General features: G+C 36.3%; 1 protein-coding gene and 1 pseudogene across 2 annotated transcripts in view; one reads left to right on the top strand and one right to left on the bottom strand.

Moving 5' to 3' along the window:
- TENM2 (teneurin transmembrane protein 2) overlaps positions 1–26,485 on the top strand; it is a 923,271-nt gene that overhangs the window by 54,346 nt on the left and 842,440 nt on the right. For both annotated transcript variants that reach the window (XM_021701194.1, XM_044917119.1), the window contains exon 2: positions 23,884–24,159. In XM_021701194.1, coding sequence (XP_021556869.1) covers positions 23,884–24,159 — 276 coding nt within the window. The remainder of the gene's footprint in view (positions 1–23,883; positions 24,160–26,485) is intronic.
- On the bottom strand, positions 529–997 carry LOC110590381 (annotated as a pseudogene).

The following is a 26,485-nucleotide window of genomic DNA, read 5'->3' as shown; positions in this document are numbered from 1 at the left end:
CTTCAAACAATTCAATATTGGCTGCATTATTTTGGTTAAATCTGGATGACGAGACAAGGAAATTCAAATATATATAAAGGATCAGCCACAATCAAAATTAATTTTTTTTTATTGCTGTGAAGCCCGGAATCAGGAATGCTGATGACTGGGTTCATCTCCTCCAGGGGATGACTCTGGGAACACGGTTTCTTTCATTGGTGGTGCTCCCATCTTGAATCCGTCATTGCCGGATCTCCTGCATCACAAGGGAAAGAGAACATGGAGGGGGATCGTTTGCTTTTTCAGCTCTCTGGATTTTATTTATTTTTTTATTTTTATTTTTTTTTAGAACATCTTAAATTTTTAATCCTTTCTTTACAGGTTACCCAGACCACTTTTGATTAAGAAAACTGTAGAAAGTTAGTAACTGCCACAAACAAACGCCAGGTGGCGGCACGTGTCAATTTTCCGGAGTCCTGCTTTGCGGGGTGTCTGAATGCGTTGCTCGGGGTCTCCGCGCACACTCGCTGGAATGGGTCGCAGCAGAGTTTAGTCCACAGGTCGCTTCTCCCCGTATTTCTTTGTAAACTCTTCAGCGTTCTTACAGAATTTTTTACGGTCCTTAGAGTATTCTTCATCTAGGTCAGCCCGAAGTGAGTGCTTAGGGCTGGGGGTCGTTCACCAGTGCTGTGAGGGACTGGATTACTTGGTCGGTTTTGGTTGCTGGCTTCCAGTTTTCGGCACTAATTACTGGCAGACAGACCTGCCCCTTTTCATCGATGTTCGATGTTCGGGTGATCTTTGTTTTAAATGTGATCTTCGGTGGTTTGAATGCGTACTCTGCCGGAAAGTTGATTTCGATACTGAAGTCCCCCTTATCATATGGAGGGTTGTCAGGAACAATAAGCCCTTGCCAAGTCAATAAATTAGCTTCATCAACCTGGATGTTACGGAAGTTTTTCATTCCACATTTGCGGATTTCTTCACGCTCCTTCATCAGCCTCCTGCTGGCCGCCATCTTGGATCTGGTGCTGCTAGCTCTCCGGATTTTAAATGACACACATCACTTCTGCTTCGCTCAGTTGACAGGAACTGGACATGTGGTCTGACCTAGATGGCTTGGGAACAGGGAGTGATCATTCCTGGCTGGGCAACCACCTTCTAGTAGCGGTTCTATACCATGGAAAGGGAAACACTAATTTTCGTAGACAGTTAATTCTCAGTGACTCTCAAGCCAAATCTCTAGGCAGAAAATTAGAGTTGATCTGACTCTGAAACGTAAAGGAATCTTGAACCCTGGGCCAATTAGATGTCGATGGGGGAATGGTAGTAAGTAACTTGGTAACTCTCAGATGAGGGGATGGTCCCAATTAGCTGTTTTCGAAAGTATCCTGGGCCACGTCTTTGTATTAAATTAAAAGAGTGCTGTTGCTCTGGTTAGAGGGACTTTGGGAAGGGACAGCTCTAGATAGGTCCTTCTCACCTACTGCAGGCTCTCAGCAGAATCCCTAGGGATCCTGGAAAGGCAGATGAAAACCACTAGAGTAGATTAGCTCAGAATCCCTTCCTCTCTCACCATTCTCTGATTTAAGGTTTTTATTCTCTCTCCCTCTTTTACTTCTTAATAAAATCTTCTTTAAATGATCACTATAGAAAGTCTGGAGTAGAAACTAAAGACTGGCAGCCCAAAGACCTACCTTATTTGGATTGCACTTTTTTAAAATTACATTTTTTGGCCATTATTTATAAATAAGTAAATATTACACAGAGTCTAGATTTAAGACTCTTTTAGAAAAAAATGCAAAACCAGGCAACATTAGTTCTATCTTTATGGATGGCAGATATCTACTGGAGCTAACAACTGCCTTATCAAAACTTTCATTTTTCTACAAGCCCCCACTGCTCCTTAATGCCCTTTACACTGGGTGACTTAGCTCCTTTGTGTTAACTGCCTAGCTTCTGTAAGTCATTTGAATTTACCAAATACGATCTAGTGGAAAAAAATATGACCTCATTGAAATTTTTATCTTTTTCAGGCAAGCAGGTAGTTATTAAAAACTTGTGAGCAAGATTAAGTTGAATCTCCACTTTCAATTGTTCTTCAACCTATTTTTCATAGAAAGTTCTACTGCGTGATCCTCTCCTTTTTGGGAGACATTTATTTATAAAATGAATTTTCCACAATAATTATTCCCCATTGCCTCTGTTACTCCCCATAGCCTTTCAGCTTACAAGATTTTAGACTTCTGCTCTGAATTAATTCAAGTAGTGATTTTCTCTTACCAGACAAAGGGTCTATATAGCAACAATATATATGACAAAAGACGTAATGGCACCTTTTTTTTTTTCTCAATTTGGCAATCTTTTTCTTAGAGTTGTAGCTAATAATGTCTTTCTGAGGATGTGTAGTGAAACTTTGACATATGTCATGGTTGTCAAAGTCAGCATTAACACAAAATAGTAAGTTATTTAATATAGGATTCAACTTTATTATTTTTTCAAGTAAGCTGTCTATTACCAAGTTCTAAAGTGGATTTCTTTAAAGTCTCCCTGTCTCCAGAGAAAAGGGGAAAAGGCAGTGTGTCCCTGGACAGGATCTATGACTCATTATGTCAATCAAACCCCACTTCAGAAGGGAATAAAGAGATTTGTATCTCAAAGCTGTGCATAACGACTCCTCGGCTTTTCATTTCATATTTATGAGCGGTTTACTTTGAAGTGTTTATCAGCCAATGCTCAGAAACATGAGGGAGCCTTGCCTGAAACCATACTCATGCGTCTAATCTGTGAAATGCTTGCTGAGCAGACTAGCTCATCAGCGCATGCCATGCAAAAATAAATACATAAATAAACTTTTTGTTATTTGAGGTCTTGGAGCCATGTCTTTATATGAACTATAAAAAAGGGATAAATGGTGCTGAACATTTGGAAATCGGTGTAACACAGGAAACTTGGCTCTGTGATGTGCAAAAGGAAGAGAGGGGTGGATAATTTCTTGCTTGAAATAAAACCTGGTAGAATGCAGAGAAATAAAAATACACAAATATTTGCATATACTTCTCAGATGGTCTAAGGCTTTGGGTCTGTCCAAGTGACCACATGATGGCAATGAATAGTATAGGTTGTTTTGTTTAAAAATATACATACAGATATATATTTTTTGAAGATAGAATTCTCAGAATGGTTAGAGAGATGGCACTGCCAAGGTGTCAAAAGCACTAAACAGAAAGCTGTTTTACATATTTTATCTGTATTAGTGCCCCATGTGTATTTTAAGATGTATAAAATAGGTAGAAGGAAAAGTCAGAGAAGGTGAAGCAAGGGGCAGGTGCATAGAGTTAAAAAAAAAAGTATACATTCTTGATGAATGACACTGGTACATTCTCTCTATTTTTAATCTACCTCTCTAGCTTTCTTTAACTCAACAAATGTTCATTGAGCAGCTACTACACTAGATCCTGACTTTCCAGTGGTAGAGATCAGCCAGCATTGCTGAGAAGGATCTGGCATGTTGAGCGGGGCTGACAAGTTGACAAGCTAATGTTACTGTCACACATCAGTTTCTTACTGTGGCCAAGGGATGCTCAGTTCTCTACTTCTTGACATCGGATCCCTTATGTCTGTGCTTCATTCTCAACTCTTCATTGCAAAAAGGCTGTTTAAAGAAATAAGCCCAATTCACTTTTATAACCTACAGATTATTTCATTGATTTGAACAGTTGGATGGACATAAAGGATGGGAATTCAGAAGCCATTCTCTTATAAAAAAGTTTGTTTCCTGTTTTGCCCTTTTTGTGCAGATTCCCCTCAGTATTCTAATTGGGAAAAGTGGCTCTGATGCCTAGATTCTCACTAGAAATAGCACAGTCACTGAAGTTTAAAGCTGAAAGTCTTTAGACTCAACTAAAAAGCATGACAGGTGAGAGAGCCCCAGGCTTTGGAGCCAGGAGAAATGCACTAATTGGGGCTATTTTATCTACTCATCACATGGCCTTAGAAATGTTATTTCTGTCTTTTGAGCCTAATACCTTCCTCCTCATTTTGTCTTGAGGATTATATGAGATTTTACATGTAATGTGTTTATAACCCAGGCTTGACACATACTACACAACCAGTAACTATTAAGCCATAAATGTTTGTTGAATGACTGAATGAAGGATGCCAACCCTTCTGATCCCATCCTTTTATTTTCAGAGAAAACCTGAGGAGTCAGGGGATGAAGGGGCTTACCCAAGATTATATGTTTGCCTCTCAGAATCAGGCTTTCTAGAGAAAAAAAAAAATAGAGTTACCTCCCCCGCTGCATCTGCCTTCCCACACCCACCAACGTAGGTAGAGTGAAAAATAAACTCACCAGGAACACAGCATGATATTGGCATTGTATATGTATATGTTTATCTTCTTTGTTAGCCTGTGGAGATCACCCAAAGCAGGGACACAGCTTTTCCATCTCTGTATCCCTGGTTGGTTCCTAGCACATCTTTTTGTCTATTTGTAGAACTGCATTGAACTAATCAGTTTGAAACATAAACAGTGGGTGCCCTTGGGTCTGTGTGAGCCATATAATGGCAATGATTCTGAGGAGGAGAGACTTAAGTACAAAGAAGCATAAAACCTGCCAGATATGTATGAACGTCAACCAAAGCCTTTGTGGGGTGTGTTCCTGATAATGCTGATGGATAGGTTTTCTGAAAAGACTATTTTGATTTTCTTATCCGAATGGAGATTGAGTGCACTGCACACAAGAGAAAATGATTTGGAGCCAATTCTAAGAGAGAGGAAATTGAAGCAAGAAATAAGTGTTTGAAATAATAATCTGCTGCTGATCCCTAAACAACCTGAAATGAGAGCACAGGAATTAATGAGGCTCCTTGTGACATAGGCATGTGGGACTTACGCCAGTGAAGCAGCAATTTCCCTGGTGGTCTGTTCATGGGCTATGAGTGAGCAAACAAAACCAATGTCCCCTTTGAAAGCAAAGCTATCTTAATAAGGGAAAGGTTCTCAGAGGAAGGCTCACAAAGTGCCAGGTAGTGCAAATGTTTTTCATAAAGCACCTGGAAAAACCTCAGCAAAGAGAAACATCTCAGTAGAGAACAATTAAGTGTCACATTGGATTTCATTGCCCATCATTCCAGAGAAGTAGCAGTTTTGCTGGGGAAAGTTGGCTTTCTAGGAAGGAAGCAGTCTACCAGGAGTGACCACTGATTTTTTTTTTTTTCTGTTTAAGGCAGGGAGAGGCAAGAGAGATGTATCTCAGTTCTCAGTTCTGTCAGAGATATGCTTTGTGATTTCTGGAAAGCTCAGGAACCCCCCTGCTTTTCTGCTACTTGGGGGAGGTAATTCTTGCAACTTTCCATGGATGATGTTGATTCATAAGGCAGTTTGCTTTGAAAATCTTCAATAAATGTGCCCTCTGAATACCAAATGGAGGAGATAGATAGTATAGTCACTGGATTCTGGGAGATATTTTGGGAAAATGAGGAATGCCAAGGAAGTCATCTGTAATGACTGAACAGTTGTTCTACTAATTAGAAGAGGCAGGATGATATTAACTCTGGGCATAGCTTTGCCAGAACACCTGAAAACGGAGACCAGGCACTCTCCTGTGCCTCTGGAGCAGCCAAGTGGCCAGAGCACTTGATGTCTGTGCAGGGGATGATGTTCTTTGTGCGTTTCAGGATAGGAACACTATTAGAGCACAGTCCACATTTCATTTTAAAATCCTTTGAGGAGGTTGATGTTTTGATTCATTGTGATTTTGGCCTTCCATACACGGGGAAGGATTTCATGGAGGATGCAGTGCTGCACCGTAACTTTCATGGACCTTAGGCACTATTGCCTTTGTTGGCCCCTTCCTCCCTAAAAAATATTTGATATTATAGTTACAACTATGTAATATAAAGACAAACAAATTATTGTTAAAGATTAAAACATTTTCTACAAACTAAAGGTTTTTTTTCTGATTTTAAAAGAAATTAAACTATTTCTGTGGGCCCTTGAAGGTGTTATGGCCCTAGTGACTGTACTGTGTAAGTTGGCCCTGGGGCTATTGAAATTGACATGTCTTCTTGTCATATTCACCCATGGATCTAAAAAAGTGAATTTCAATACTTTGAGACAAAGACTTCTTGTCTGAAAAAATGGTACAGCCATCTGATGAAAAGTAGAAGTTTGTGATATAATATGAATTAACTTCTATGGGTTCAGAATTTATGGTTACATTTACACGTAAGGAATAAATTGGTCCACATATAACACATCACCCTAATTACTCTACTTTTCCCCCTAACATAAGAACCATTCATTTTAATAACAGTGTTTTTACATTGCATTTAATATTTTCTCATTTTTTTTAAAAGATTTTATTTATTTATTTGACAGAGAGATATAGAGAGAACACAAGTAGGCAGAGGGAGAGGGAGAAGCAGGCTCCCCGCAGAGCAGGGAGCCCGATGCAGGACTCGATCCCAGGGCTCTGGGATCATGACCTGAGCCGAAGGCAGCCGCTTAACCAACTGAGCCACCCAGGTGCCCAATATTTTCTCATTTTTAAGAACTGAATATAGTCACCATAATTTAATTTTTTATGCAAATCAAAGCAGCCCTGGTGAATGATGATTAGTTCATTGTTACATGTGCACTGTAATAAATTTGTCCCAGAAGTTTTGGAAGTTTATTAAATTTCAAGTGGTCCCTTAATTCTGCTCTGCAGTTGTACTAAACTGTCTGATCTATACCTGGCCTCACACCCTTAGATGCCTGCTTTATCTCCCCCGCTCTCTCCTAAGCCTCCGGCACCTCCTTCCCATCCTCAATCAGTGGCAAACTCCCAAATCCACATCTACCATCTCCCCACTCCCAACAACTGCACCCACAGGCTCTGCCTTCCCTCCTATCACTATAAATGAACAATCTCTACTCTTATCCCAGGTGAAACCCCCACTTGTGTGCAAGATCAGTGTCCCACTGATCTACTCAAGAATGTTGCATCAAGAGCTCTCCCACCTCTCTTTCCTAAATGAACCATCCTTTCATTCCTACCAGCATACAAACATGCTGTGACCTTCCCCCAACTTCTGTTCACTTACTTTTTCCATCAGCTACCACTACATTCCTTCAATCCTTATTGTAGCACATCTCAGATGATGTGTTTGTCTTATTGCCACTGATTCTTCTCCCCTATGTTCTTATAAACACAGTCCAATCAGATTATCACATATACCCCTCCACATAACTCTTTTTGGTGTTTGTTTGTTTGTTTGTTTTTCACCAACGTCACTAGTGATTACCATATTGCTATATCTTCATGTCACATTCTCGATTCTCATCTTAGCAATCTATCAGCAATGTTTGAAACAGTTAATTGCCCCTTACTCTTTGATACACTTTCATTACTTAGATTCTATTCTAGCATATGCTCGTGGCTTTCCTCCTACTGCACTGGTTGTTCATTTTCATACTCCTTTACAGCTTCCTCCTCTTTGCTCCAAACTCTGAATATAAAAGTGACTTAGGGCTCAGTCCTTGATATTCTTTTCTATGTAGAGTTATTCCACACTGTGATGTCATCCAGCTCCGTGGCACTAAACAGAATCTACATGCCAGTGACTCCCAAATCTATATCACTTACATATCTATATCTTTTATATATCCAACTGCCTACTCAGCATCTCCATTTATATGTCTAATATGTAGTTCAAACTCAGATATCCAGGATTGAAATCTTGGTCTGTATGTGTCTTCCCCATCACAATTAATGGCAACTCCTTCTTCTGATTTTCAGTTCAAAAACATTGTCATGGGGGCACCTGGGTAGCTCAGTCGTTGGGTGTCTGCCTTTGGCTCAGGTCATGGTCCCAGGGTCCTGGGATCGAGCCCCACATCAGGCTCCCCGTTCGGCGGGAAGCCTGCTTCTCCCTCTCCCTCTGCTTGTGTTCCCTCTCTCGTTGTGTCTCTCTCTGTCAAATAAATAAATCTTTAAAAAACAAAAACATTGTCACATTCAACTCTTTCTGCCATACCCTACATACAATCCATTAGGAAATCCCACTCTGCCCACCACTTTGCTCCTTACAACCAGAATAGGCTGTGATCATCTCTTACAAATGCATTCTGAGTGGTCTCTTTGATTCTGTTCTTATTCCCCTCCTTCAGTATTCTAATCTAACAGAACAATCCTTTAAAAATAAAAATTAGACAGTGTCACCCCTCTCCCCGAAAACAACACAATGGCTCTCTGTTTCCCTCTTAGTAAAGATAAATGTCCTTAAAATCACTCTCAAAGCCCTTTAGAACTCAGCTCTCATTAACTCTCTGGCCCTTTCTCATAAGTTGGCATCTTTGTTCACTGCATTCTAGCCACAAAGTTCCTTTCGCTGTTCCTGGGACATGCCAGGCACATTTCTGCCTGGAACCTTTACACTGATGGTTTCCTTTTGCCCCAGGTATTGGAAAGGCTGACTCTTTCAACTTCTTCAAGTCTTTGTTTAAATGTCATCTTCTCAGTAAGGCCTTCCTAGATCAAATTATTCAAAATACAAAAGGCTTTCACCACTCTATTTTCTGTTTTCTTTTCATAGTACTTACCACCTTTGAGGATGCTACACACTTATTCATTATGTTAACTGTTTAATATCTGTTTGCCCCAGCTAAAATATAAGCTCCACTAGGACAGAGATCTTTCTCTCTTTTGTTTTCTGATATATCCCAAGCCTGCAGAACAATGTTTAGCAGTTAATAAGCACTTAATAAATATTGAATGAATGAATGAATGAATGAATGAATGAGACTCTTTACCTTTGTTCTACTTGCCTAGATTCCCTTCTTTTAGGTTTATGTCTCCTCTCATGTATTCATGTTTCTGCTCCCATGAAGTTAGCGGTCTCCATAGCCTTATGAATATAGATATTATTAAATCTATTTTATTGATGTGGAGACTGAAGATCAAGGGTGGAGGAACTAATTAACTTGAGCATCATCAGACCATAAGTGGTGGAATAGGGATTCAGATTCTGGATTACTTGCTTCTGGTGTGTTCTTAATCACAAGGATCTAGAGTGTTTCTCTTAGGGAGAAAAGTACATCAGTTTCCTGGCAGTATACCTGTCATGTAATGATTTGTTTGCATGTACTTTTTTTAAAAAATTAAGAATATTTTGTTAGAGCAATTATAGGTTCACAGCAAAATTGAGGGGGAAGGAACAGAGATATACCATATACCTCCTTCCCCCACACATGCATAGCCTCTTCCATTATCAGCATTCCCTACCAGAGTGATAGATAAACATTTATTACACCTGATCAACCTGCATTGGCACATCATTATCACCCAAAGTCCATAGTTTACATTACACTTCAGTCTTGATGCTATAAGTTCTATGGGTTTGGGCAAATGTAAAATGACATGTGTCCATCATTATAATATCATACAGAGCATTTTCACTGCCCTAAAAATTGTCTGTGCTCCACATATTCATCTCTCCCTGCTGAATCCCTGGCAACCACGGATCATTTTACCGTCTCCATAGTTTTGCCTTTTCTAGAATGTCATATAGTTGGAATCGTACAGTATGTAGACTTTTCAGATTGGCTTCTTTTACTTAGTAATATACATTTAAGTTTCCTCCATGTCTTTTCATGGCTTGATGGCTCTTTTCTTTTTATTCCTGAAAAATATTCCATTGTATGGGTGTATCACAGTTTATTTATCTATTGGTTGCTTTTACTTTTGCTTCATAATTTTATTCCTGATTGGCTAGATGTTAAATAGACATGCAAGCAGAGGCATTTCTTTGTAGTTTATTTCAAAATGTAACCATAAAATGTTGAAAGACATGACTTAATAGAAAAATTATGATATTTATTTTTAAGTATGTGATAAAAATAGACTGTCCAAGACTTCTATTTTTCAATTATTTTAATTTTTAGAAAAAAAAACTTTAAATCAGAGAAAAGTACAGAGAATAAAGTACACAGTACTCATCCCCTGTAATTAACAAGTGTTAATATTTTGTCAAATTTGTTTCAAATCCTCTTTCCTCCCTCTGCTCACTCCCCCACCATTGCATTCTTCTCTCTGTATTGCCAGAAATAATTGCTATGAAGAATTTGGTGTATGTTTTTCCAGTTCAGATTTATCTTGTTAGTATTATGTATGTAAAAACAACATATAGCAGCCATTATATTTTTCTTATTATGCTTTTGTAACTTGACAATTGGATTTTGAGGTCTATCTCTATTAAGACCCAAAGGCGGTTATTTCTGTTAATTCTCTACTCATAAAATTGCCAATATGTGGCTAATGGCGGCCAGTATTAAAGGTTTGTATTTCTTCTTGCTGGTTTCTCAGGAGACTTATTTCCTTCAAAAGTAAGCACTGTATAAACTAAACTACTTGACACATCTAACTTTGGTAATAACAGTTTTGAGTGGATAGTGTGAAGATCTTGTTTTTAAAGAGTTATCAGTTGATGCCTCTAGATATGCTAAAATCCTTGTAAAGCTGTTGTCTCCATTGTATGTGAATGAATCCATCACTTGTTAAAAGCAATGCTTGTAAGGCCCTTTAGTTGATGGCTCAAACCACATTGGGAATGAAGTATTTTAGTGGCAAGTTAGTGTCTGGTATTGCCGAAACTGATTAGTTACAGCATCACTCACACCATGAACATAATAGTGCTGATGGTAGAGTATTTCAGCTGTGATGATATAAGATTTTTTTACTCCATTGAGCAAGCTTCTGCCTTCTATTCCTGAATTTCCTTTTGACTTTGAGTTTATGTGACTCAACAACTCTCTGTAAGTCAACAGCTGCCAGATGCTAAATGTAATTAAGGCTTTACATGTACTTGTAACCTACGACATGTGTTTGGAACACAGGAAGCAAGGTGGGAAAGGAAGAAAAGGAAAACTCTTGATTCAGTTTCAATTATCCTCTCCCTGTTTAATGATGCTAACAGGCACTAAGAAACTATGGTCTTGCCATTCTCTACAATCTCTGTGCCTGGATGCTTAACATAGTTTTAAACAAGTATCTAAATCCTAGCAGTAATTGGTAATGAAGCAGTTGATTTAAAGGAATTGATTTACAAACAAGAGTATATCATTAACATTTCTCCCCAATATTTGTGGTTGCAAAGTAGACTCTGATTAGTTACTGAACAAAATGTCTGCTATACATATATTCACCTGGTGATAGACTGCAATCTATCCACCTCACAAAATGTCAGACTGTAGATTGGTTAATTAACTCTTGAGATCTAGAATAATCCTTCAGTGATGGGAAAGTCAAAATGTTTTCAAAACATCAAGTGCATGATAGAGACAGGGACCTTCATGAGTGCTGAGAATGCAAATGTCATGTCTTTGTCAAAATTTTAGTTAATGTTGGTAGCGTCTTTACTGACAAATCAAATATTCTCCATTTTCAAGAAACTAGAACGTTACCTTAATTAATAGAATAAACATTAAATATATCTAAATAGACTACAGTTTAGCTGGAAAAGTATTCTGTTTGTGTAGAGGTAGGAAAAATTAGAAAAGGGAATCATGTCCATCATTTTGCATTTTTATGCTTATTAGTAACATGGTAATAGTAATATTAATAATAGCTAATATTTATTGACTTTTGACTTTGTTCTGGAATATTCTAAATATATATACTCTCTGACACAATGCCCAAAGACAAGTACTGCTATAATTTCCTCCATTTTACAATTGAGAAAACTGAAAAATAGGAATATTGAATAGCTTGATCAAAGCAAACATAATATAGTCCTCACAGTAAGTAAGACGAATCTCCAAACAGCTAAAATAAAACAAAATAAAAACCAAAAATGAGCTAAAGCCAGAAATCTGAAGCTTGAACTGCAAGCTTCTGGTAGGTCTTCACTGAGAGCAAGGACTAATATCAGATCTGCATTTGGGACATTGGACCTTGGACTTAGAGCAAGAAGGACATGAAACTGAGATTCTTGCACTAACCAGGAATCCTAAAAAGGGTATGTGATTAATACTACCACATGTCTTAGACAGAAGCAAATACAAATCTTCATCTGAGGCCCTTGTGATTTTCAAAAATTAAAATAAACCAATGTCAGCTAAAATAAATATAATTAAGTACATAAGAAAACAAACCTTCATAATTAAGAGCAAGCAAATCAACAAACAACCAATTTTCATCTTTGAATTCCTAAAATATTATAATTTGTTGGATCTGTACTTTCAAATGTATAATATGCAAATTAGCAAGTAAGATGATAATAGAAAAACTGAACAGAAACACTTAAAAAGCTATGTAAGTTTTATAAATGAAATACATAATTGTTGAAAAAATAGTTGAGTTCATACAGTAAATATGAGATTAGGCACAATTAAAGAGAGAATTAGTCAACTGGAAAAAATAACAAGAAGAAATTAACAAGAGACAGCACCGAGAGAAAAGAGATTAAAAATATAATAGAGACACTTAGAGAGGAGGATAATACTTGTTTAATTAGTGAAAAGAATAAACAGTATACAAGTAAGTGAATATTTAATAAGCAATGACTGAGAAATTTTTAGAATAGAGAAATGATGAAACTGCAGAAATTGAAGGAACAGCATATTAGAACTCTGAATAGACTGACAAGGCATACATATTATAATCCCTAGAGAAACCACTATAAATTATTTGAGGAGATAACTAAAATATCAATAGAAAAATTAAAATGAAATTAAAAAAATTATTAACCCAAGTGAAGGTGGGAAAGGAAATATAGAAAGGAATGGCAAAAAAAGGATGGATAGAAAAAACATGACAAAATGATGAACCTACATCCAGCCATATCAATAATTACATTAATATAAATGGACTGTCATACCAATGGAAAGGAAAAGGTTGTCAGATAAATAGCAAGTCCCAAATGTATGCGGTCTACGATAGACATATTTTTAAATACAAAAACACAGAAAAGTTGAAAGGAACAGAAATAGATGTACAATATGTTTACTACATACAGTAAACTTAAGAAAGCTGTCTTGAGTATTTTCTATCAAGAAAATAGGCTTTAAGGCAAGCAGTATTATAGAGAAAAAGATGGATATTGGAAATGATAAAAGTGTCAGTTCACCCTGGAGATGTAAAAGTATATGTGTCTAATAACAGTTTGAAAAAGAAGAGAAAAGAAGAAGAGGAGGAGGAGAAAAATTGACAATTGTAAAGGGAGAAAGAAAAAACCCATACTTAGTTACAGATTGAACCCCTTCCTCTGTAACTAATAGAAGAGCTAGCCCAAAATTATCAGTAAGGATCTAGAGAACAACATTGTTATTTCTCTTGACCAAATAGATATTTATAGAACACTATACACAGCTGTAGAATACACTTTATCTTCCAGTGAAACATTCAGCAGCATATACTGTATTCTGAGCTACAAAGTAAGTTTCAGTGAATTTCAAGAGGAAATCCTAGAGAGTTTGTTCTTTGTCCATCAAGTACTTAAATGAGAAATCAATAATGATAAGAAATCTAGACAAGTCCAGATATGTAGAAATAAAATTACACACTTCTAAGTAACCCATGTGATATAAAAGTACAAGAGAAACTAGAAAATATTTGGAATTGAATTATAATGAAAATACAACAATCAAATTTGTGGGATGTAGGTGAATAGGAAGATTATTAGGCTTGATTGTTTAAGAAATACTGTTTTTAAATCAGTGATTTATATTTCTACCTCAAGAGCCTAGAAAAGGAAAAAAAAAAAACTAGAAAAGAATGAACAAATAAAACCCAGTGTTAGGTTAAGAAAAACAATCGAGATAAGAGCAAAAATTAAAGAAATAGAAAATAAACAATAAAAGAAAATACTAAAGCCAAAAACTGGTCCTTTGAAAAAATTGATAAAATTGATAAACCCCTAGCAAGAATGATCAAGAAAAAAGAGAGAATATACAAATACTCCAAATCCAGAATAAAATAAGGGCTATTGTTATAGATCCTACACATATTCAAAGGTAGTGTCATAAACTATAGTAATTTAGATAAAAGGGACAAATTCCTTATAAAATATAACTAATATTAAAATCAGCTATTATCTCAAGAATGTTTATTAGAGATAGAGTCACTACATAGTCATGATAATCAGTAATTGATATGGGTAATCAATAATCCGTCAGAAAGATATAATAATTCTAAACCCAAATACATCTATAATAGAGCCTTAAATAGACAAAAGCAAATATTGATAAAACTATGGGGACAAACACCATTATAATAGGAAATTTTATCATATCTTTCAGTTATTGATAAGACAAGCAAACAGCAAATGATAGACAAGAATTAGTACCATATAGAGGTAGTGAACACATGATTAATAATTTGTTCTAATTGACATATCTGGAATATTACACTCAGTAATTAGAGAACCTGTGTTCTTCTCAGATACATATATAATACAAAGTTTATCAGTCTATAAAACAAATTTCAAAATTGTTCAAAGATTTAGTAACATAAAAATTTTGCTCTCTAGCCAAATACAGTTAAATTAGAAATCAAAAACAGAAATATATACAAAATATCACAATACATTTGGAAACTTAATAAATAGGTTCAGTAGATGTATAAAATGTTTAGATCTAAACAACAATGAAACTACTATGAATCAAAACTTGAGAGATGTAGTAAAATGGTGCTTAAAGTGGTGCTTACAGAAAAATATATAGTCTGAAATATTCATAGTAAAAAAAGAAGAGTGGATGAACACTAATGACATAAAGATTCAAATTTTAGAGCTATGGAAAAGAACAGTTGAATAAACTCAAAAGAGGGGAAAAGAATAATTTCTATATATAAGGGTAGAAGTTAATAAATTAAAAACATACACAGAATCAGAAAAGCAAAAATTTGTTTTTTGAAAGACAAAACCAATCATTGGTGAAACCAATCCAGTTAAAAGAAAGAAAGTACATCCATCTATTGATGGACATTTAGGTGGCTGCTATGCCTTGGTTATTATAAATATTGCTGCAGTAAACACAGGGATGCATATATCTTTTCAAATTAGTGTTTTCACTTTCTTTGGGTAAATTCCCAGCAGTGGAATTATTGGATCATATGGTATCTCTAATAAGGAAGATGTGGTGTATACACACACACACACACACACACACAAACACACGCAAGAATATTATATAGCCCATTATAAAAAAGATGAGTTTTTGTTTTTGTTTTTTGCCATTTGTGACAATGTGGATGGCTCTAGAGGGTATTATGCTAAGTGAAATGAATCATACTGAGAAAAACAAGTGCCGTATGATTTCACTCATGTGTGGAATCTAAAAAACAAAATAAATGATAAACAAAAAGCAGAATCAGATCTATAAATACAGAGATCAAACTGATGGTTCCCAGAAGGAAGGAGGTAGGGAAGATGACCAAAATGAAGGAAGGGGAGTAGGAGATACAGGTTTTCAGTTATGAAATGAATAAGTCACAGGAATAAAAGATACAGCATAGGGAATATAGTCAATGATATTGTAATAGTGTATGGTGACACACGGTAGCCACACTTGTGGTGAGCAGAGCTTAACACATAGAGATGTTGAATCACTATACTGCACACTTGAAGTTAATGTAATGTGTGTCAACTATACTCAAATGAAAATTTTAAAAAATATTTTTAAAAAGAAAAAGCACAAATAAGTGACGTCAAGAATGAAAATAAAGACAACATTCTACAAATCTAGCAGAAATTTAAAAAGATTCAAAAATACGTGGATAACTTTGTGCCAGTTCATTTGAAAACATAGATGAAATGAGCATATTCCTAGAAATATAGATAGTTCCCAAACTTTCTAAATCAACTCAAGAGAAAATAGAAAATGTTAGTAATTATAATTAAATTATAATTTTAATTTTAAAATATAAATTATATAAATTAAATTATAAGAATTATAATTAAAAAATAAAGTTTCTGCATCTGTAAACTGATGATCATCACAATAGCTATGTTTGTTATAAAGTTATTCTATGGCAGGCAATATCCTAAGGACCATTTTTACCTGCCTTGTCTAATTCATTGCTCACAACAGCCCTATGAAGGTGGGTGCTATTTTTATGTTTATTTTATGAATGAGTAAATGGAGACTCATCAGAAGAAATAATTCTAAGAAGTTATGGTCAAGTATTTTTAAGACAGACTCTGGAATTCCCGCTTTAACCCTCGCCTATATAGTGACTATTTTATAGGGCTGTCATCCTTATTAATTTGAAAACTGTACACGAAAGCATGTAGAACAGTGCCTGCCACACTGTGAAGTCCTCCATAAATGTAAGCTAACCTAGTAGTTGTTCCCAAACAGAGGACAGCTAGACTATTGCAGCTAACTCACTATTGTCCTTTTATTTATTTTTTCCTATCCCCCCCCCCCAAAAAAACCAAAAATTTGTTTGCAGAGGCAGAGTCCCACATGGTCAGATGACTACACCTTGGTAATGCTGTTATATAGGGTAACTGATAGGTATAGTTTTTAATACCAGAATTCAATTTTTATCTGGTTGGAGTTGTCATCAGCAGAAAAGAATCTCCAGCTAGCTAGGTTACTGGTGTTTCATTTCTATTTATGAACTGGCAGTAGTCCAGCTGAACCTTTTGTTGTGGCTGCTTTGGGTTTTCCAAATCGGGCTTTGTTCAGCCTGGAGCAGTGAAAAGGCCACCATATCAGAGGAGAATGCCACATTCACCTTTCTCTTTGAAGTTATAAAGCTTACAGAGCAACCAAGGATACTGGAAACTCTCCTATCGTCACTAGCTATTTTGATGTTTCCTTGATTCAGAATGTGTTTATTCACACTGGAATGATTCTAGTTAAAAATTATGAAAGTTGTGACATATCATGCATTTAGGGAGAGTTTAAAATAATCTGAAAGTTTAGAATATCAAAATATTAACATATTAGGAGCCATACATGAGAGAAAAGTATTATTCTTAGAGTGAATTTTTGAAATATAAACATTTGGCTTAAAATTTTATGAATAATAATGCATGTACACCTCCTCTGTAGTTTTAAGCCACAGGATTTTTCATGAACAATTTTGTCAACATTTGGGAAAATATCTGAATATGTAAAATCAGATGAACTTTAGAAGGGCATTAAGAAGGAGTTTATGTGAAGAATTTTAGTATACATGAGCATAAAACATTTGAATTCATGAGTAGTCTCTTCAGTAGTTTTCAAAATTGTTATCAATGCATTTATAGATATGCAGATTTTAGATTGCTTGAAAACATTATTTTAGGTAATATTGGTAAGTTTTTGGTAAGTGATTATTTTGTGTAGCTTGAACATATCAATAATTTCTCAAATTTCAAGATAAGGTATTGATATTAAATATCAGGTAACAATTTGGTGGTACATTTTTGATTAATCAAAAATAAAAATTATCACATCACTTATAATTGCCATATTTTTCTTGATAACTCTCTGTTGCAAAAACTTAGGGTATCAGATCAAATTACTCCACTTACTGTGATAAAAAAAGAACTATAATATTATAATTTATATCATTTTCTTAAATACTTGCTGGAAAATTTGGAGTTCATACTCATTTTTGACTTGAAAATTTAGACTCTAACATTTGCTCAGGAAAAGTGGCCCATGTTTATTTACAAGAGATTCTCTTTGTCTTCGGATAAATGATGCTGAAATAAGGCCACTTAAAAATGGAATCAATGTTAAAATAGAATCAACTTTATCTTCAAAAAAGAAAATTGATTATCAATAGTATATTTTATTTTATGTTTATACAATTTATTATTCCAACTATGCTGTAATTATTCAAAAGGATAAAGAATAACAATTCTTATGCAAGGCATAATATACATTTTATGGCAAAATTGCATGGATGTACAATATATCCTTCACTTTATATTTGAATTTTACAGCATGATCACAGAGCATTGTATTTTGAAAAAAAAAAAAAAAAAAAGGATGAATTCATTAATTTTCCTAAGGACTGTTCATTAACCTTTTATTTAAATAATTATCAGTCCTCGTTCAAGTTGAGATTTTCCTGATTCTTGGTATGATGAGTAATTTTTTATTGTATCCTGGCTATTTGTATTATGTTTTGAAAATCTAGATCTTATTTAAATCTTCTGTTTCAGCAGGCCTCCTCTGACACCAAGCCAGTGGGAAAAATGGGACACTGAGGCTTAACTGCCAGATGGAGGTGAAAGTCCAAGTTGCCCACTTGGCCTACTTTGACAAAGCAGGGCTGGGGATGGGGGATGGGAGATGGGCGGTGGTGTGGATTGAAAAGGGATGCTGTCTTGCTGCTGAGCCAAGCTGGGATTTTAGAGTCTTCGCTAGGACTCTGCAGATAACAACCTGGTTGAGAGGGAGAGGGGCACCTCTTTACAGTTCTTCCATGAATCCTTCAGTGGTGGTGAATTTAGATTTAACATTAATTCTTCTCTGAGACCATCAGGAAGAGGAAGGGGTGCTTCATTACCACTGGGTGGGGATGGAAGTCCAGGATGCCCTTATGGCCACCAAAGACACCTTCCTGTCAGGTGTCTGGGAAGGCTCATTCCTACTGGATGAAGATGAAATTCTGCTTTATCACTTGATTCCACCCTGGGGTGTTTGTGGAGGTACGAAAGGACCCTTAACTTACAGGAGGCTTTACTCTGGGCTTATTTTGCCTGCTTCCACTGGTGTTTTTAATTTGCAGATTTCTCCAACACCAGGTCTGGGGTATATAAGGCAAAAAGAAACCCCAGGGAACTCACAACTAGATCCTTACTCAGGTCCTGGGATCCTAATAAGTCTATCTTCTTTAGACCCCTTTTAAACTCTTTCTATGTAGTTTTTCTATGTACTGTCCAGGGGGTTTGGCTGTACTTAGTGGGACAAGTAGAGAGACATGGGGAATTCTATCTTGATCCAAAACCAGAAGCCCGTCAAGTCATCTTTTGAAGAAACCATCATCACGCCAACATGCATTTCAATTTTTTTCTTGTTCACAGGTTAATTCTGTTAGATCATGGTAATTATGTGGCCTTGCTTATGATCCTAGTGTTTCTTAGCATCACTTGTATTGACTTCACAGAAATCTGCATCTTCACAAGCTTTACAACTTAAACTCACATTGGCACTATATTACTTTCTGTTATCAGCAACTAACTGATGATAGAGATGTTGATAGGGTGGTTGATATGATAAGAGATACTAGCAGTAAGTGGGTGGGGATGGTGGGGATTAATTTTATAAGTGATCATTAGTGACCATTTTCGTGTTGTAACAACTTTTGCTCGCGTGTATGGAATTTCATCTCTTAAATTCAGGGGACTTGCATACTGAACATTTAGGTAATACAAATTTTCTATATTGTGCTCCCCTATTACTAAGTTAACTTTTATCTTCCTGCCCTCATAGTAGAAAATCTGTTCAAATGCTGACATTTCCAGTGCTATTTGTATTCCCTGGTATTACCATGACACGATAATTCTGACTTAGCGACATATGTGCTTCTCCTAGTTAAAGGTTATTTCAAAGTGTGAGAAGTTGGTAAAAACTTAGAAGATAAAGCCATGATCACAATACGCTGCCATATCTTTCCTTTGAATTGTGTCCCCAAACAAAACTAGTTGGTCAAAGGCTGATTTTTGATATCTCTTGCCAAATTTACCTCAAAAAAAGTTCTGAAGAGGATCTGGGTTAAACACTGAAGTTATGGTCAAGAAAAAGACAACTCAAAGACAAAGAGACCTACCAAGAGAATTATTTTTAAACACTTGTGTTCTGCTATCCTGGTCACCTAACAGTTTTTAGACATTAATGTTCTCTCCCAACACCCTAAATTATACTCCAATTCCATGCTATAAATATAGATTTTTTAAATAAAAAAAGTGGCTTTGGCCTTGATAATATAACATGGGGCCACACCAGGCAGTTTATTGGCAGCGACCATAAAATACATACCTGAGATGAAATGCATTTGAAACATCATCCACATCCACTTTAATATGGTATCAGAGAGACTGGAGGCAGATAGAAGGTAAACATATGTATATGAATACTGAAATATGATGACTCTTTCTATCTTTCTGCAAGAAAGTAGAGAAGGAAAGAAATGTTGACTGCTTTCCACTAGAAATCTTAGCTTGAAGAATCACACAATGACTAGTCTCTCTCTTCCATTCAAAGCTGCCATGGAGCTTAATAAAGACATAATTATACAAGATGAATTAAAGCAAAATCAACCTTCCATCAATGAGCAAAGTAAGTGCAAAACAATAAGTTGACATGGTATTAAAACTCCCCTATGCTATTTACATTCTGAGCAGAAGAGTATGACATGAGGGTTTTGTGCTGTAAGAGGAACTATGTGAAAAATGTTTGTCTGAAATCAATGTATATAGGGGAATGTTTGGGAGCAGTACGGTAAGAGCAAACTGAAGGGGGCCTGATAATTTCCTGGAGTAAATTAGCAGTCCCTCCAAGTAGTGAGTCTACCAGTAGATGAACATCTGCTGGCCAAGCTGTGAAAGGATGAACAGTTGAATCACTAGATAACCTTTCATGGCTCCTTGTCCTTTTCCTATATAGTATTTCTCACTGTATAAATTGTAGTTTGTTTATGGGATTCTTTGATTAATGTCTCTTTCCTGATTAGACTGTAAATGTCATAGGCTCCATTTTTATAAGGCTCACTGTTATATCCCCAATGCTTAGCACAGCACTAGGAATGATAAATATTTGTTGAATGATTCAATAAATGATAGATCCGTTTTTCCTTTCCATATGTGGCTTACCAGCTTCATATGTTAAGCCAGCAAACTTGGAAAATGCTTGGGCCAGAACCTGTCCCAGGTACTTAGAATAAGATTCCTATTCTTTGAGTTAGTTGAGGACAAAAGGTACCAAACTAAGCATTGTGAGGAATGGGTAGCATTGGGGGACTGTGGTCCTACTGGAAGATGAAGGTGAGGAGTTTAGAAGGTAATATTTTTGAGGAAACTTTTATGAATTTAGGCGAAAACCTGGCTTCCTATAAGCCACTGTGAACATAGTTACTTTTTCCCCCAGTGAATTCAGTACCTTACCTCCAATTTTCTTTACAATGTTGCTTGTTTGTGGCTTATGGGGCTGTAAACTTAAAGCTGAAACTCTTGAAATACACTGTTTCTTAACATTTGTGGTTACTTTAAAAGTTGTGCAAATTTTAACTGATTTATGATGATCTCAAGTTTGTTTTAACAGAAAAAAAATAATACTTTAATTTCTTCTCGTCAAGTAAATTTGATAACCAAAGAAGGGAGACTGTATTTATTCCATGGCTTTCCATGCCCTAGGCTTATTGCCTAGCACTTCGGGTACCCAGATTGAAAAGCACATGGGATGCTCTGAAAACTGAGGCTTCTTTCCTCGCACAGATGTTTCTCTTTTCCTGAGGAGGTCTTTGAAGCTAGTTCCAGATAATGAGATGTGGGAAAACCATCAGGAAATTTGCCTTAATACATACACACTCCATTTCAAATGGAATCATATAGCTAAAAATTCCCACATGTGGAATAAAAACATGTCTGTTTTTGTTTGACTTTTCATTTATTGTAGGAAAAGGAAGCGTTGTATTTCATGCCTGTCCAGAGCAAACATGAGCTCTAAAAACAAGATGGGAGAATGCTCATATTCATTTACTGAAGACTGAGAAAACAAAAATAGAAAAGTATTGTAACATCAGACATATATGAACTTAACTTTCATTTTCTAGACTACTAAAATATACACTTTAGTGTACAATGATGAGATAGTACCTAATTACCAAAGATGCAAACTGGAACAGAGTGCCTGGGCAAGGGATCTCAGACAACATGATAAAATGTGCACAGGGAATAAATAATAGCACTTAGGACTGTGCTGGTGGCATGAGGACTTCCCTCTTCTCTGCGCAGTGAGCAGGAAATCACCCCATCCCCACAGGAAGTTTTGCTTAGGTTAGCTCTCCAATAAATAGGTTTCACTCTGCAGAGGCAATTATGTGTAAAATTGGGTTTGATCCCATTTACACAGCTAACTAAAGAAGGCTGTGGAACTTCAACGTGTAGCAAAGTTGGGAAGTAAAACCTCAGAATAAAAATACATGTCTATTACAAATTAAAGTCACATGACGTTAATACAAACAGTTGCTTAACCCTTTTTAAAATAAAAGCTGAGAAATGATGCCATGTATGTGGAGTATCATAGAGTAGTTATGTTACATCGTAAGTTTGGAGATATGATTGATAGGGAATGACCCTAATATAATCAATATATACAAAGTAAACCAGGGGTTTGGTGTTATTTATAAGGTTTTCCTCACTAATAGCATGAAAGTGCATTTCTTCACTGCATTTCCCCCATTGTCTATAACTTGGTTAAAGACAAAAAATAAATCAGCTTTATATGTCAGTCTATAGAATGTACCACATGATTTCATCTAATTTGCACCAAAAGTTTACAATTTCTTGTAGGAACCTGTAAGAGTAAAGAACACAGATAGATAGAGCATTCACTGTGCCAAAATGTTGCCAGGCTGGTTTTTGTTTGAGACTATTTCACACTGTAGAATGAGCAGATGCTTGGAATCTGCAGATGAGAGGTGTATCCTGGATCTGCCACTTGCCTAGGAGTGACCTTGGTAATGGTCAACGTCTAAACTGCTGGGCTATTATGATATTTAAATGAGATTTAAAGCCTATACACAGTCTACCCATGCCAAACACATGGTAACGTATAAATGGTCAATAAATGCCTATTTTCTGCTTCCCATTTGCACACACATTCACCCTCCATGGGTGAAACCTACTTGTGGTTTTAAGTTGGAGACATTGTTTGATATCATTTAAAAACATAAGGACTGACTCTTCATCCCTAGGATGCTGAATTAAATAATACATTACAGGGCGCCTGGGTGGCTCAGTTGGTTAAGCGACTGCCTTCGGCTCAGGTCATGATCCTGGAGTCCCGGGATCGAGTCCCGCATCGGGCTCCCTGCTCGGCAGGGAGTCTGCTTTGCCCTCTGACCTTATCCCCTCTCGTGTGTTCTCTCTCATTCTCTCTCTCTCAAAATAAATAAATAAAATCTTTAAAAAATAATAATAATAATACATTACATAGTTTATTTAAAAAAAAAAAAGTTTGGTGTATATTATCACATGGAAGATACACAGTGATCCTGAGAGGAATTTAAGAGATTAATACCCAGATTTTACAGATGAGAAAACTGGGGCTCAAGGAGTAAGAGACTTGCCACAATGAGACTTACCAGTGGGAAGCTGGGACCAGTACCCAGGTCTCCTGGCCACCACTCACATTTATTGGAGGATTAAGGTTCTTTGACATGAAGACAGACTGCTCAAGGATCAGATCCATGTTTTGCTACAATCTAGATGTATGACCTTGGGTAAGTCACTTAAATTCTCTGTTCCTCTGTTCCTCAGTTTCCTTACAAAATGATTACAATAATATTATCTTCTTCATAAAGCTGTTGTAAAACTTAAAAACATAAAATAGAAGTTGCCAAACAAAAGATGCCCAGAGCAAAGTAAGCGCTTGGTATATGTTAGCTATTACTATAAATCCCATGTTTTTTCAGCTACATGTGTTACCTAGACAACAGTAAATGCTGTAACATTTTTGAAACAAAATCTGAGCATTGTGGCCTAGGGTTAAAATTAATCTTAGATGTTTACTTTTTTGCTCTCAAATTTACCCCAATATCCTCAATACTCTTGCTCATATATTCCTGTATACCATGGAAATCTGGTCGATTTTTTTGGATGGGGAAAACACCTGTCTGCTCTTTGTAAGAATAAATTTCCACTTTGTAAGGCATTTCACAATTTGTAATCAGTCTCTCTGTTGCTGTCACCTTAGGAACTAACTTCACCCTTGCGGAACTGGGAATCTGTGAGCCCTCCCCGCACCGAAGTGGCTACTGTTCTGACATGGGGATCCTTCACCAGGGCTACTCTCTGAGCACAGGGTCTGACGCCGACTCCGACACAGAGGGAGGGATGTCTCCAGAACACGCCATCAGACTGTGGGGGAGAGGGATAAAATCCAGACGCAGTTCCGGCCTGTCCAGTCGTGAGAACTCAGCCCTTACTTTGACCGATTCTGACAACGAAAATAAGTCAGATGATGAGAACGGTAGGCCTGCTTCTTAAATACCTTTTCATGTTCTGGGTACGGCACAGTGTGGCGTTTGGGATGCCTGTTTTTTAATAAAGAGGAGTATAAAACCATTCATTTTCTTTTAAATCGACCTTGTCTACCCACTCCGAGCTCGGGAAGAATAAACCAGCAAACTTCAAGCACACAAGAAATGAGAGAATTTTAAAATCACATTTTGACGATAACATGGTTTTCAGGTATAGTCAGTTGGTCTTATTAGCAAGTAAATTACATTGCAAAAGAGGCAACTTGATAAACTATGACCTATACCTAGAAAATGTCCTCTCGCCACAAGTTTCTAGGTCTTTGTATTGATTTCCCCTTCCCAGTAAATGGCAACCTGGGGTATTTTTTTTTTTTTTCCATGAAGATCTCTTAAGAATCCTACCTTATCTTAGACTTTCATTTCCAGGCGGCAATGCCTCATATCCGTATTGAAGATCAAACCAGGAACAGATGCTCTGGAGTTTAATAATGACAAATAGGAAGAGACTTGTCTTCAAAAAAAGTATTCTCTTCTCTGTTTACTTTTCTCCTTGGTACCTATGTAGGTTAATGGCTTCCCACATCTTCTATCACAAATCACTATTGCTTATCCATCAGCTTTGTAGATGGGTTTTAATGAAACTTTGAAAATTAAATGCTTCCGATCATTAAGCAGTAAATATAGGGAAGCCTAAGCAAGTCATTAAAGAGATAAGGTGCTTATTTGTGGATTTCTTCACGACTCAGAACTGTGTTTAGTCAAAAACATCTTTTAAAAGATAAATTGCATTAGGTACAGCTGATTTATGAAGAAAACATCAAATGCTGTGTGGTTTGTTATGAATATATTGTGTGTTTGCTGAAAGAATTGCCATTAAAATGTTTACAAACAGATCAGTTAAGAATGTTTATATAAAATATTATAAACTTCTACTAGAGCAGCTTTAAGTATTTTCTTGCATTTAAAAAAAGAAAAAGAAATTTGCAGGCGGACAGCTTGTTGTGAATGCGAAAGCATAGCTAAATATCATTTAATCTCAAAACTGTGTTGAAAATACATCATTTCCTGGGTAAGTCGCATATATTCAAAAAGATGTCACTTTGTGGAATTTAAATTTGTGTTTAATTCTGAAATAATTTATTCTACTGTGGGGACATGGAGATGTGTCTTACTTATGTCTCCGTTCATGTAGCTAATCAAGGTGTACTCTCAAGGAAAAATCTGTACTTGACTCTTTTTGAATTTTAACAGAATTCTGACACTTGGCACATTCAACACTCTAAGGTACTTATTTGATAGGAAATTACTTCTAGAAGTTTTCATAAAGGCATACATTGAATCCATTTACTGATATACTTTTTCAACTCCGAGTGTGTCAGATACTATTTAAGTGGAGGCAGTATGATTGCCTAATAAATAAAATCACTTGCAATCCAAGAATTTATGGCACATTTTAAACAAGGTATTTTGGCAAATCTTCCATGGTGGCATTCTCAGTGGTCTCATGGGAACCATCTATACAAAATTTATGCAAATTGATAGAATCCCCACCCTCTCTTTTTAGACCTATACACATCTGAAAAACTTAACGATAAGGAGTTTTCCAGTGAAGTAAAGGGAGCAAAAAAAAAAAAAAAGAGCTTGCCTTGAATTCACCTAGAACTGTTATGGATAGGAGAATTTCGTAATGAATGATGTATTTGGTAGACCAAAAGTAGTCTCTCTTTTTTCCAATATTATTTAAAACATCACACTTGAACAATTTTCCCCTCTGAGGAGTCTATGTAAATCCCTATATATGGATAGGAAATAACCCCTTAAATCTAGTGTCTCAATTTTTTCCGTAATGCTAGTTATAAGGCAGTCAGACTCGCATCAAGAAATCTGTACTTAGAAGTACTGAGCGACTCTTTTATGCCTGCATCTGGCAGAGCACGAAGGAGGTGAGGAAGCCAGAGTTCAAGCTTCGGTGCTGCTGGTTATTTTTAAATGTACAGATAAAAATGTGTTTCCTTTTCTCTTTTTCAAATGTTTGAGTATTCCACATAGTCAGAAGATGTACATAATGCATGTTCTCTTCTCATTTGGGGCCAAGAATAAAAATAAGGAATGTGACACGTCACATCATAAACTCTTTAAGCAAATAAAAACTGAAGCACAAGCCACTCTCTGCAGGCTGAGGTGTTAACTTCGGTAAACGTCTTGCTCTTTCTCTTTGACAAATTCGGTTTGGCTCACAAAGAAATCAATGCATTTTCACATCACTGACTTTATGAAGTTTGGGAATGTATTATCATATAGATTGACAGTTGCCCC

This window comes from Neomonachus schauinslandi, chromosome 7 (genome assembly GCF_002201575.2).
Source record: "Neomonachus schauinslandi chromosome 7, ASM220157v2, whole genome shotgun sequence".
Lineage (NCBI taxonomy): Eukaryota > Metazoa > Chordata > Mammalia > Carnivora > Phocidae > Neomonachus > Neomonachus schauinslandi.
This window is presented reverse-complemented; position numbering and strand designations above follow the sequence as displayed.